General features: G+C 38.0%; 1 protein-coding gene across 1 annotated transcript; it reads right to left on the bottom strand.

Annotated features, from left to right (window-relative positions):
• Positions 1-5,202: 5,202 nt before the first annotated feature.
• On the bottom strand, positions 5,203-10,644 carry LOC106132530 (uncharacterized). The gene has a single exon (XM_013331975.2). It carries the CDS (start codon positions 10,642-10,644, stop codon positions 5,203-5,205), a length of 5,442 nt encoding a protein of 1,813 aa, XP_013187429.2.
• Positions 10,645-13,421: the final 2,777 nt, after the last annotated feature.

Below are 13,421 nucleotides of genomic sequence, written 5' to 3'. Positions count from 1 at the left end.
AAAAGAGGAAAAAATCCCTGAACCATTATTTTTATTAACTTGTTTAAGAAGAGCAGTAGGTAGATACTGTTGGTACTTGCTTCTCAAAAATAAAAAACACTAGTTCAAACCTAACTGCTACTAATACAAAACCGCAAATAGAAACTGATACACATACATATTTAAACGCCAATAATAAATCACCCCTGTTTTTGCGTTGGGGGTTTTAATACTTATTAAATTTAAGTCTTACTCAAGAAACATTAGCTTAGCGAAAAACGATAGTTTCCCCGGATTATGGTTAAAGCGGTGACTTAAGAAGTTGTAAAGTATTACCATGTAAGTTTAAACCACTTGAAGCTCAAGCTTCAAGCGTTAAAGAGTTTATGTTTTCTAAGAAACTTCAGGGTAGTTTAAGTGCCAATAAAAGAAGAAGTTAGTACCCAAAGTTTATAACAAAAACCGCATAGTTGCCGAATTGTTAGTGAAAGAAGTTGGGAAAGTCCCAATTTTTTCCTGTAATTCAACCTTCCTTATTATTGGTCGTGGATTCGAAACTAGTGACAAGTTTATGAAGTTGATACTAGAGAACCAGAGAAATGAAAAATCATATGTCATAATCATTGAATTATGACGGCCTCTGTGGCTCAGCGGTAGTACGCTTGTCTGTGACACCGGAGGTCCCGGGTTCGAATCCCGGTCAAGGCATGATGAGAAAAGAACTTTTTCTGATTGTAATAAAATATAGTATCGTTGAGTTAGTATCTCGTAACACAAGTTTCGAACTTACTTCGAGGCTAACTCAATCAGTGTAATTTGTCCCATATATATTTATTATATTTATTTATTTATTCTTAACTTTTCTCCTTCTTATTTGGCAAATTACTTAATTTATAATAAATACTTCTAATTTGTAGCCAGTAATTCTCAGAACTATCAGTCTCATCTTGCCGAAACCATTGCCTCAAAAGTAAAAAAAAATCTAAGGTACGCAGGAAAACACAACTCTCCTTCCAGCACAGTCAGTTAATAATATAAATACAATCTTATTTGGTATGACGGCTTGGACAAAAACGTTTTCAGCAGTTTAGTAAATAGGGGAAATAAGTAAGTGTTCTAGAAATGATTTCGTCCCGGCGTGTCCCGAAAGATAAATAGGTGTCGTCCCGGAACATCTCTGGTTTACGACGGTCATTAGATGGCGTCGAGATACTCTAAGATTCACTTTCAGGTCCCTTGTGAATACGTTAATGAATTAATGTACTTAATTAGAATCTATTAATAGATTCTAGCTTTGCTTAGTAGGATGTATTATCCTTTATCATTTCTTCCTGGACTATGAATGATGATCTTAATCCCAGGCAGAACATTTGTTAATTATTTTGCTAAGCTTAAATTTAATTATTTGAATAGAGAAATAAATACATAGATATTTTTGGGCTTTAGCATAGCCGAGAAAAGCTTTTCATTTGCCTGCCTTTCTCAGTCTATTTTATTGGTTAGAGTATGTGGCGAAATACCTAACAGGAAAGTTCGCCGCTTTTGAAGAGTAAGTTGAGCAAGAGACACGCTTATTGCCAACTGTTTTGAAATTCCCGAAAAATATTAAGTAAAATTAAATCTCTTGGCTCCGAGAACGCGGGAAAATCTTCCTCTAATTTTTCAGCGATTTCGCTATTTGAACTCGTGGTTAAATGTTCCTTCAATGTAATAAACTTATTACTGCCGATGACGACTACTGCCACAGATCTTTCAAGAAGATATCAGAAAAAAGAGTGTTACTTTTCTCACAGCTTCGTAACTGATAAGCCTAGAGTCTAGCTTTCCATACGTGGGCGACGACAGCCCTTTTCATTACACACATTATAGGACATTTTATTATTTTCGCAGAGTGTGTATATCGAATGTGTAATCCTTATAAGAATGTGTATTCGCATATATCGGTCGTAGACGCAACGATCTTACGAGTATCTTTGCGTGTTCCCAGTTGCACCCTCTGCCACATGCTTCTTGGCCTGATGTACGCTACGCTGCCGCAGACTTTGTTGTACTAAGTATGTATTGTGATTATCAATGATTGTCGTAAGTATTAAAAGATATAAACTTCCTTTTTATAAAAGGATGTAGTTATAACGAGAGTGACCTTAAATCCGTATCCTTCCTTAATTAAAACTAATGACCAAATACAGAGGAACCCAAACTTTAATTAAACTTAAAACTTTTAATGAGATACTTATAAATTGTATTTATCGGATTTTTTATTTGAATATAAAAAGAAAAAAGGTTTAAAAATATTGGATGAAGGCAGAAATTGATATAAAAACAGCGATATTTTCAAATGTGTAATTTGTCATCGGGTCATTACATAAATTTTCTGTAACAATCACGTATTATAAAAAAACTTTATTTCACAGTAGCTCGCTCCCTCACTGGCAAATCGAGTAACACATCAATCTTGAGCTTAACCACTAAAACTAATTAGGTAGTTAATTAGCTAACATAAAATGTGGCCTGTTGGAATCCCTGTAAGGTAGCCGTTATCTGATAATGAATTAAGTTGGTACAAGGGTCAAGACTCTGAAAGTTAATCCGTTATTTGTGTAATGAATTGAATTCCAATAGAACAAAGAGGCCCAAACAAGATATTTCTACCTTCCTGTTCTTAGATCAACGGATACTCACACCCTGATGACTTCGACATATCTGACTAGTGGCGACAAAAACCAATAGCTGAATCTTTTCTTATGTTCAATGAAAATCTTTTTATTGACGAAGAAGCAACAACCCAATAAGTTTATACCTACAAAGTATACTTACTTTACCTAAAAAAGTAATTCTGACTAGAAAAATCATCGCGCTTTCTACATTATAATTAGAATCATGTTTTTTACAATACCTAATGTCAGATTAGACTAGCTTAAACATACGATCTAGAAACATGAACAGTATACATACTTATAAAGCCTTTAAAGGGATATCCTCAATAGCTATAATGAAACTCAATTTTATCTCGTAAAAGATTTGTGTTTATATAAAAAGTTACGAATAATTCATATACCGAGTGTTGGTTGAAAAGTGTAATGTTTTCGAACTCTTAGAACCCCATTAGTTTCAATTTACGTATTAAAGTATTCAGGCTAGATTGAGACTCATGTTCACAAGATAAGCCTTAGACAATAAAGTAACATGGAATAAAATCGCGTTGCTTACAGAAGAGATGATATTGGGATTGTAGAAGGTTATTGATCAACAAGCTTTTGCCCGCGACTTCATCCGCGTGTTTTCTTTTTTCGCAATCCCCGGACCTCCGGTGTCGCAATAAGCGCATTAGCGCTTCGCCACAGAGGCCGTCAACTTGTTACAGAGACAAACAAACTTTGAAGAGTAAACAAAAACTTTGAAGAGTAACTTAAGCTACTTTTTTCTGCACGGACTGCACTTATCCCACGAGAGCGAATCCTCACGTAAAAGATAATGTAAGAAAATAATTTAACACATTTAAAAGTTAAGTGCGAAGATCTTATATTGTAAGCAGGAGATAACATGAGTAATGAATTTACGTGAAGAATTTACGTGGACGTGAAGATTAATTTAAGTCATCCACGCAATTTGCGCCTTTTAATGGATCTTACCAAAGGCTAGATTTAGGAGATTTACTTTTTGTTGCGGGTCGAGGTGACAGTATAACCCTGACTAGGTACCTGCCTCCCCTAGCCTCCCCTTCACTTATAGGGAGTCCCGAATTCCGCTCCAGTAGAAGTCCGCCCCCCCCCCGCTGGTATATGACGTCAACGGCTGCGGACGCGGCAGTGAGGCCAACAAAGAATCCTCGGATGGTAGGTTGTGTAGAAATGGGGTCATCAACCTCTTCCAAAAGCCTATGTCTAATTTCACTTGATTGTTAATAAAACTACTATACGTGGGGTCATTGACCTTACTCACTGAGTGTCTATTCACTATATGATCACTAAATATTGAGTCTCTCTCTCTAATTAAAGTCTATGTCACTTAATAAAGTCTGAATTACTCACGGTTGAAGGTTCAGTCACTGAAATCCAATAGCACTATCACTAATTGGAATACCTACTCACTATGTTCAAGTCTTATTAGAAACCACTAAACTAATTGAAGAATTAAAAAACGAAAACAATACACACAATTTGTCCGTCCACTAACCACGCACAACACCTTATACTAATTTCCTAACACTATTAAACTATTACACTAAGAGGTATTATTCCGACTTAATTTCTTGAAGACTTTTTCTTTCTTGAAGACTTTTTCTTCCTTGAGGACTTTTTCTTTCTTGAGGTCTTCTTTTTCTTGATTTTTCACTTTAAACTGGAACAATTGCACTACGACGCCCTCTGCCGCCGATTTTACTATTGTAAGTCGGAGTAATACCTTAACGCGAACCTCAAATTTCGTGACGATTTCTGGTGTTGTGCATAGCTTCGCTTAGGTGATATTTATTTACTTTTCTCAATTTTACATGAATAAAACATAACAATTTCCATTTTCCAAATAAAGTAACAAAAATTCTCATCATATAAAATAATTTTCACATATGACAATTTCTTTCTCAAAGAGATTTTAACAAAAGTTTGTCTTCAACCTATGCTTTCATCAAAATTTCTTGTCAACTTTTAAATATTTCTCGAATATACAATATAAGATTCTAATAAATTCTAAGTTATACAAAAATACATATATCATACTTTCTTATTACAATACTTTCGTTTCTATAAACAATAAACTTTTCGAGAAATTTACTTACATTTGTTGACATCAAAAAACATAATCCAATTATTGACCTCGTGTCCTTGACTTTTATAAAAATAGCGTTATCACTTATCTATGACGGTCTGCGTTATCGTTTATCAATTAGGTTTCATAAATAATAATAACAATATCTAAAATATGCCTCTAAAGTGCTCATTCGCTTTCTAGTGTACTATCTAATGCAATTGACCGTCGTGGTGGGGGTATTGTTTGATCTCGCTTCTTTTGTTCTATACAATACAATACTTAATGAGTGTGCTACAATATGACAATGTTTATTGAGTGTGCGCTATGTTAAATTTAATGTGTCGCTAACAAACTCTCCCTCGTGCTGCGCACAAACTCTTGAAGCGACATCAAACGTTTCTTATTCTACTTATGCTATTACATCTTTGCTATAATGTCCATGCACTTTTATTTCACTTTTACTTTCACTAAATTTCACTTTTGCTCTGCTTTGTTTTCACTATTCACTGGCACTATCACCACTAGCTTCGAAGCTGGCCGTCGCAGAATGCCACCACCGGTAGCCACATCAACGACTCTGGTCCGGTCGTCGGGGCCCGGCAGCGTGCGCACTACCCTCCCGCGAGGCCACGTGCCTCGCGGTAAGGCAGGATCCAGGACTGCTACGATGTCCCCACATCGGATGTCTCGGGTTGGCTGGCCGACGTTCCTCCGTGGCAGCAAGCCAGGAAGATATTCTTTCAGCCAGCGAGACCAGAAGTGGTCCGCTAGCCGCTGCGAAGTCTTCCACGAAGGTTTTCCGACAAGATCGGAATCGGAGAACGCGCCCAGCCTAGGCGCGCCGCAGGATCGCCCAATGAGGAAGTGGTTGGGCGTGAGTGACTCTGGATTGGTGCAGTCTTCCAGTTCGGTGAGAGGTCGAGAGTTGATAATGTGCTCGACCTCAAGCAGAAGAGTGTGTAGCGTCTCTTCTGAAGGATTCTTCTCTTTGAGCACGGCCGTCAGTGAAGTCTTAACGGACCGTACCAGTCTCTCCCACGCTCCTCCCATGTTCGGAGCACCAGGCGGTATGAATTTCCACCTGACGCCAATGTTGTCCGCGGCTGCCTCTACCTCTTCTTTCTTCAATGCTTCTACAGCTTCTTTCAATTCTCTGTTGGCACCCACAAAATTAGTACCATTGTCACTATAGATTACTTTTGGCATACCTCTTCTCGCGGCGAATCTTCTCAGGGCCATGATCATGGAGTCGGTTGACAGCGATGTAGCCAACTCTACGTGCACTGCTCTGGTTGTGAGACAGGTGAACAGTGCGCCCCATCGTTTTTCATGTCTTCTCCCAATGGTAATGGTCATCGGTCCGAAGCAATCTACAGCTGTGCAAGTGAACGGGTGACTGTTGTGAGACAGTCTTTCTGGAGGCAGATCTCCCATCGGTATCGTCGTCGGCATGGACTTTCTTACTTTGCACCATTGACAGAGGTGCGCGATTGATCGTACTGCTGCTCTTATTCCCACGATCCAATATCTTTGTCTTAATTCGTTGATGACAGTAGCGTGGTTTCCGTGATGGAACACATTGTGGTAATGTTGGATAAGCAGTCGTGTTATCCAATCCCGTTTATCTAATACTATCGGGTTCTTTTCTTGTTGTGTTCCTTCGACGGCGTTAATTCTTCCTTTCAATCGAAGTATTCCGTCGATTTCGACTATATCTAAATTATGCAGCTTCTGACTTTTCGTTAAATGTTGACCTTTTCTCAACGTATCTATTTCGGCTTTGAAACTTTCGTCTTGACTTCGTCGCATCAATAGTGCCTCTGCTTTCGCTAACTGATGCGTTTCCAACGGAATAAAGAGTTTTTGTTGCTCTTTTGAAATCTTTTTTAGAACAATTGGAGTCTTCTTCCTTTTTCTGTTCTTCCTCCATGGTTCATCTTTCTTAGTCGCGTTGACTTTCTCTTTTTCTTGCTTATTATTTCTTAATATTTCGACGAATTGAACCACTCTTGCCGTGGACCTTAGGAGTCTATTCCAACTTGAAAATCTTTTCGGATCTGGCGTAGAAAACTCTTTCTGTCTCGTTGTTGCTACTTTTTCAATCTTCTTGTCCTCTTCGTGCGGTTCTCTCTTGATTTCTTTCGGCTTCGGCCAATGTTCCTCAGATTGTTTTAAGAATTCAGGCCCTTCAAACCATCTGTGTCTTTCGTTGAAGTTTTCGGGCACATCCCTGGTCGCATCGTCAGCCGGGTTTTGGTTTGTCGGTACCCATCTCCAATCTTGTGGTTTCGAAAGTTCTTCGATTTCGGCCAAGCGATGTGCCACGAACGTCTTAAATGTCCTCGGGTCTGATTTGATCCATGAAAGAACCGTCGTTGAGTCTGTCCAAAAAGTCTTTTTTACTACCGTCAGATCCATTTCTTTTTCAATTGCGCGCGCTAGTCTGCAACTTAACAATGCTGCTTGAAGTTCCAGTCTTGGAACGGATATCGGTTTTAGAGGAGTTACCCTGTTCTTTGCTGCGATCAACGAGGTTTTCGCATCTTCTTCTATCGTTTTCCAATATGCTGAGGCTGCATAGGACGTTTCGCTTGCATCCGTGAAGACGTGTAGCTCTCCCTCGGTGTGGTGAGGAGAGATGCATCGTGGTATTGTGAGCTCTTCTATTGTCTTCATATGTTGTAAGTATTTACGCCATTCGTCTTCCTCTGATGCCAAAATTTCGGTGTCCCATCCAACTCCGCTTCTCCAGATATTCTGCATTAGTTTCTTACCTTGAATAAGAACTGGAGCTATTAATCCCAAGGGATCAAATGTTGACATGATTGCGCTGACCACTTGTCTTTTCGTAGGGGTCTTTTCTCCTCGTAAAATTTCCCTTGGTACGTTTCTCATTGCTACTCGAAATGAAAAGCAGTCTTCTTGCACTTTCCATTTCATTCCGAGCGTTTTCTCTTCTTGCTGACCAAGTTCTAATTCCTTTTCCAAGCTATTGTCTCCGTTGATCCTTTTCAATACATTAGGACGGTTGGATGCCCATCCTCTTAAATGGAAACTTGCTTTCTTATGTATTTCGTCGACTGTCGTGGCGACTTCTACCGCATGTTCTTCTTCCCAAAAACTTTGTAGATAATCGTCCATGTAATGATTCTTTTCTATCGCTTTGATGGCCTCATGGTGCCCTTGTCCGTTGTCTTTCGCGTTTTTGTTTTTCACAAATATTGCTGTACTGGGTGATGAGGCCGCTCCGAATATTACAGTTTTAAGACGATACTCTTTCATTGGTCCTGTCCTGTCGCCTCCTCTCCATAAGAATCGCAAACTATCTCTGTCGTCTTCTCTCATAAGGATTTGCAGGAACATCTCTTTAATGTCAGCTACGACTGCTATAGGACCTTGACGAAAGCGTATTAACACACCCCATAATGATTGTAGCAGATCCGGTCCAGATAAGAGCGCGTCGTTCAGACACTTCCCATTGGATCTTGCTGCTGCATCAAATACTATCCTTCTTTTCTTTTTCGTTGGGTGAGTGACGGCGAAGTGCGGTAAGTACCACAATCTCGTGGATGTACTATGTTTCGGAGCTTCTTCTGCGTAGTCTGAATCCAACAAATGTTGTATCTGTTTCTCGTAGTCGGCTTTCAATTCAGGATCTTTATCCAACTTTTTCTCTAAGTTTCTCATTCTGCTTTCCGCAGTTGATCGATTGTCTGGAAGAGTTTCGTCTTCCGCTTTCCAGATTAATCCCGCTTCGTATTTATCGACAGCAACTTTTCGCACGACTTCTTCTAATTTCTTTGTTGCTCTCTCTTCAATGTCAGACGATGGCTTCCTTTCAGTGACACCTAGTGCTTCTATTGCGAAGTGTTCTTTAATTATGGCATCCAAATTGTCGTCTTGACTTTTCAGATGCGCACATCTCATAAACTGTACTTGTTTCGCTATCCCACCATCGCAACCATGTAATACCCATCCCAGCTTCGTGAATGAAGCAACGGGTTCGTCCTTCTTGCGTTTCCTAGTGTGTCTCGATACGATCAGTTCCCAATTGTCCTGACCTATTAACATTTTCGGAGGCATGTCTTCGTAACATATTTTGTCGATAAGAGGCTTCAGGTGTGGACAGGCTTCCAATCTCGCCCTATCCACTGTTTGCGGTGACAACTGGATTTCTTTAATTGTTCTCACGTTATTTATGTTCATTTTCTTCCGTTGGTGGACGCCTTGAATCTTCAAATTGATTCTTTCAGAATCCGTGTTTCTTATCGTATTTCCACCAACTGTTTCTAGAGCAAGGATTTCTTTCGGTCCTGTTGCTCCTATTTCTTTTGCTGTAGCTTCGTCCAGCAATGTGACTGTCGAACCTTCATCCAGAAGTGCTAATATTTTCACAGATTTCGTTGGCCCGTATAGCTGTACGGGCATTATTTTCAATAGCGCTTGTGGTGTTTTCAAAGTGTTGACAGTTCCAGTAACACTAGCTTCTTCTTTCTTCTTTTCATATGTACTGTTTTCTTTCTTATATTCCTTATGAAGAAGCGCATGGTGTAATCTCTTACATTGTCGGCAGGGTCTAGACCTGCAATCATCTTTTCGATGTCGTCCTCTTAGGCAATTGAAGCAAACTTTTAACTTTTTTACCATTTCCCACCTTTCGTCGATACTTGCGTTTTTCAATTCTTTGCATTCCGAAAAATAGTGATCTCCTTTGCATTGAATACATTGAATTCCCCTTCTCATGGGTTGTTCAACTGCTACGTGTGCTGACTGCCTCTTTGGTTGTATCACTTTCTTCTTTTCGTTTGATAGCAGCACAACACTTCTATCGGTTTCTTTGTTCAGGAAGTTGGCTAGTATTTCGAGATCAGGTTCATCTTCGTCGTATTGTGCGATATAATCGCACCATCTAAATTGAATAAACGCTGGTAATTTTTCCGTGATTTGTTTCACTATTTCCGGTGAGTGTAGGTACTTGTTTTTCTTTAACCCTTTGATACTTGTCACACTGTTGTTGACTTTACATGAGAATGCACTAAGTTCTTGTACATTTTCACTTACACGAGGAAGCGCCCTTAATTTGTCTAATTCGGCTGTGACTAATAAGTCCGCTCTACCGAATCTTCTCCTTAATGCTTCCATGACGTCATTGGGTTGAGAATCCGAATACAATATATTTTTCACTGCTTCTCTTGCTTGTCCCACGATGCTTTTTCTTAGTCGAGCCATATTCTGAACTGCCGAAAACATAGTAGATGTTTCGGTGTATACTGTTAGGAAAGCTAGCCATTCTGCACTATCTCCATTAAATGTTGGTAACTCAAACATGTACTTCGGTGGCAACGGTTTGTGTTTCGAAGTAGCTTTTTCGAATGCCGCTGCTATAGCTGAAGCGAGGTTGTTCATTGGTAGATCCTCATTTCTGTTGAATGGAACTTCCATACATGACGCGTTGTCTTGTGTGCCAGCCATCCAACTTCGTACACGATCCGCCCTGTCCTCTGGTTCCTCTAGGTCGGAATCAGATTCTTCCTCAAGAAGTTTCGCCTCTGCTTCCCTTTTCGCGGTTTCTGCTTTTATTTGTTCCAATTTGAGTTCCGCAATTTCTTTTTCCAATTGAAGTTTCCTTCTTGTTTTCACTGACTTGCTTGTTCCTGCTCTCTTGCTCCTAGATGGGGAGCGCGTTGTCTGCGTAGGCTCGCTATCTCTCGGTTCCATTGGAACTAATGTCATCGTGCTTCCCGGTAGTGCTTGTTCTCGCGTTCCAGTTTGCATGCTTGTGTTTGTGGAGTCCTCAGTTCCACTTGTAGTTCCTCGACTTGTAGGAGTTCTATGTGTTGTGCCTGTTTCCTCACTTGTTGTAGTAGGTGGACGTAATGGTTCCATTTTGCCTTTCTGGCTTCTCGTTACTGGCATTTTGAAAGGTATTGAAGATCCGGCTCGAAGGACCACGCCTTTGTTGCGGGTCGAGGTGACAGTATAACCCTGACTAGGTACCTGCCTCCCCTAGCCTCCCCTTCACTTATAGGGAGTCCCGAATTCCGCTCCAGTAGAAGTCCGCCCCCCCCCCGCTGGTATATGACGTCAACGGCTGCGGACGCGGCAGTGAGGCCAACAAAGAATCCTCGGATGGTAGGTTGTGTAGAAATGGGGTCATCAACCTCTTCCAAAAGCCTATGTCTAATTTCACTTGATTGTTAATAAAACTACTATACGTGGGGTCATTGACCTTACTCACTGAGTGTCTATTCACTATATGATCACTAAATATTGAGTCTCTCTCTCTAATTAAAGTCTATGTCACTTAATAAAGTCTGAATTACTCACGGTTGAAGGTTCAGTCACTGAAATCCAATAGCACTATCACTAATTGGAATACCTACTCACTATGTTCAAGTCTTATTAGAAACCACTAAACTAATTGAAGAATTAAAAAACGAAAACAATACACACAATTTGTCCGTCCACTAACCACGCACAACACCTTATACTAATTTCCTAACACTATTAAACTATTACACTAAGAGGTATTATTCCGACTTAATTTCTTGAAGACTTTTTCTTTCTTGAAGACTTTTTCTTCCTTGAGGACTTTTTCTTTCTTGAGGTCTTCTTTTTCTTGATTTTTCACTTTAAACTGGAACAATTGCACTACGACGCCCTCTGCCGCCGATTTTACTATTGTAAGTCGGAGTAATACCTTAACGCGAACCTCAAATTTCGTGACGATTTCTGGTGTTGTGCATAGCTTCGCTTAGGTGATATTTATTTACTTTTCTCAATTTTACATGAATAAAACATAACAATTTCCATTTTCCAAATAAAGTAACAAAAATTCTCATCATATAAAATAATTTTCACATATGACAATTTCTTTCTCAAAGAGATTTTAACAAAAGTTTGTCTTCAACCTATGCTTTCATCAAAATTTCTTGTCAACTTTTAAATATTTCTCGAATATACAATATAAGATTCTAATAAATTCTAAGTTATACAAAAATACATATATCATACTTTCTTATTACAATACTTTCGTTTCTATAAACAATAAACTTTTCGAGAAATTTACTTACATTTGTTGACATCAAAAAACATAATCCAATTATTGACCTCGTGTCCTTGACTTTTATAAAAATAGCGTTATCACTTATCTATGACGGTCTGCGTTATCGTTTATCAATTAGGTTTCATAAATAATAATAACAATATCTAAAATATGCCTCTAAAGTGCTCATTCGCTTTCTAGTGTACTATCTAATGCAATTGACCGTCGTGGTGGGGGTATTGTTTGATCTCGCTTCTTTTGTTCTATACAATACAATACTTAATGAGTGTGCTACAATATGACAATGTTTATTGAGTGTGCGCTATGTTAAATTTAATGTGTCGCTAACACTTTTCGTACATATCCTATTTAAAGTTTATCTTCATAAAAATGGGCGTTAATCTAGACCGGGAACAAAATTGTATGGCTTTAATGCGGGTAAAGTAAAAAATGGCTCTGGATATCTGTTACCAGGTTAAACCTTAATTTTATAGGCTGATTTAATTAATAACACCTTATTTTATTGTAAGTTACGTGACCCTGATCGGACTACAGCAGCAGTTTTTGTAGAAAAGGTCAAAGCTTCAAAAAGGTGAAGGTAGTCTATAATGTCATTAGGTGTGGGATGAATGTAATTTAATTAATGCGTGCGTAATTAAATGAGTGTCGATGTTAGTTACTCGTGTTGTATCGTACAGTTATGCATAGTTTTTCAATTTAATTTAGCCGCAGAGCCCCTTCTCATAAAAGTACTTATAAAACGAAAAATTTTATTGATGTAATATAATTATATTATAAATAAATTAACAATACTAACATCAATAAAATTTTATTTTATTAAAAATCATAAAAGCTTACTCTAAACTAAAATAAATTATAAATACAATACACTGTTTAATATTTATAATTATAAATATTAAACATTGTATTAAATACAATACACTGTTTAATATTTATAATTATAAATATTAAACATTGTATTGTATTTATAATTTATTTTAGTTTAGAGTAAGCTTTTATGATTTTTAATAAAATAAAATTACCATTATATTTGTTGGACATGTATGTATAAAATATGGAGTATACGTAGCCATACAGAGGTAAATTGTTGCCAATAAATATTTAATAAAGCACTCAAAGATGTTTGAGTGTGTAGACTTTTATGCCTACAAATATCAATAACGAATGACCTAATTATGAGACAATTAATTAATTTAGTTTAACTATCTAGATTTCAGTTTTAAAATAATTAATCTAGTTTACAATTAAGTTTATTGGTGTCAAGATGATATATATTTTTTTCTTGATTAAATTAAAAACACGAGTGTAATTATAAGTTTAGTCAAATGCTGCCCTAATAATCATTAAAGACTTATGAAAATTTTTGTATCGTACCTAGGTATTTTATTGAGTAGGATTTTGTTGACCTACTGATCTTCATATGATGATAATGAAGAGAGACTACCAAATGAACGCGTCACCTCGATATCCGAGAAGCTGTATACATATTTGATTAAACGGTCGTCGACCCGCTCGCTATCACTTCCCGTATTGAAATAATCTACGTTGATTATAGTATATTCTTAAAATAATGAGTGTGTTGTGCAAACATGCGTAGGTACTAGTAAGCCACCTGTAGCCTGCCTTT

This window comes from Amyelois transitella, chromosome 7, assembly GCF_032362555.1.
Source record: "Amyelois transitella isolate CPQ chromosome 7, ilAmyTran1.1, whole genome shotgun sequence".
NCBI classification, from domain to species: Eukaryota; Metazoa; Arthropoda; class Insecta; order Lepidoptera; family Pyralidae; genus Amyelois; species Amyelois transitella.
Note: the sequence above shows the minus strand (reverse complement) of the source record. Positions and strands in the feature narration are given on the sequence as shown.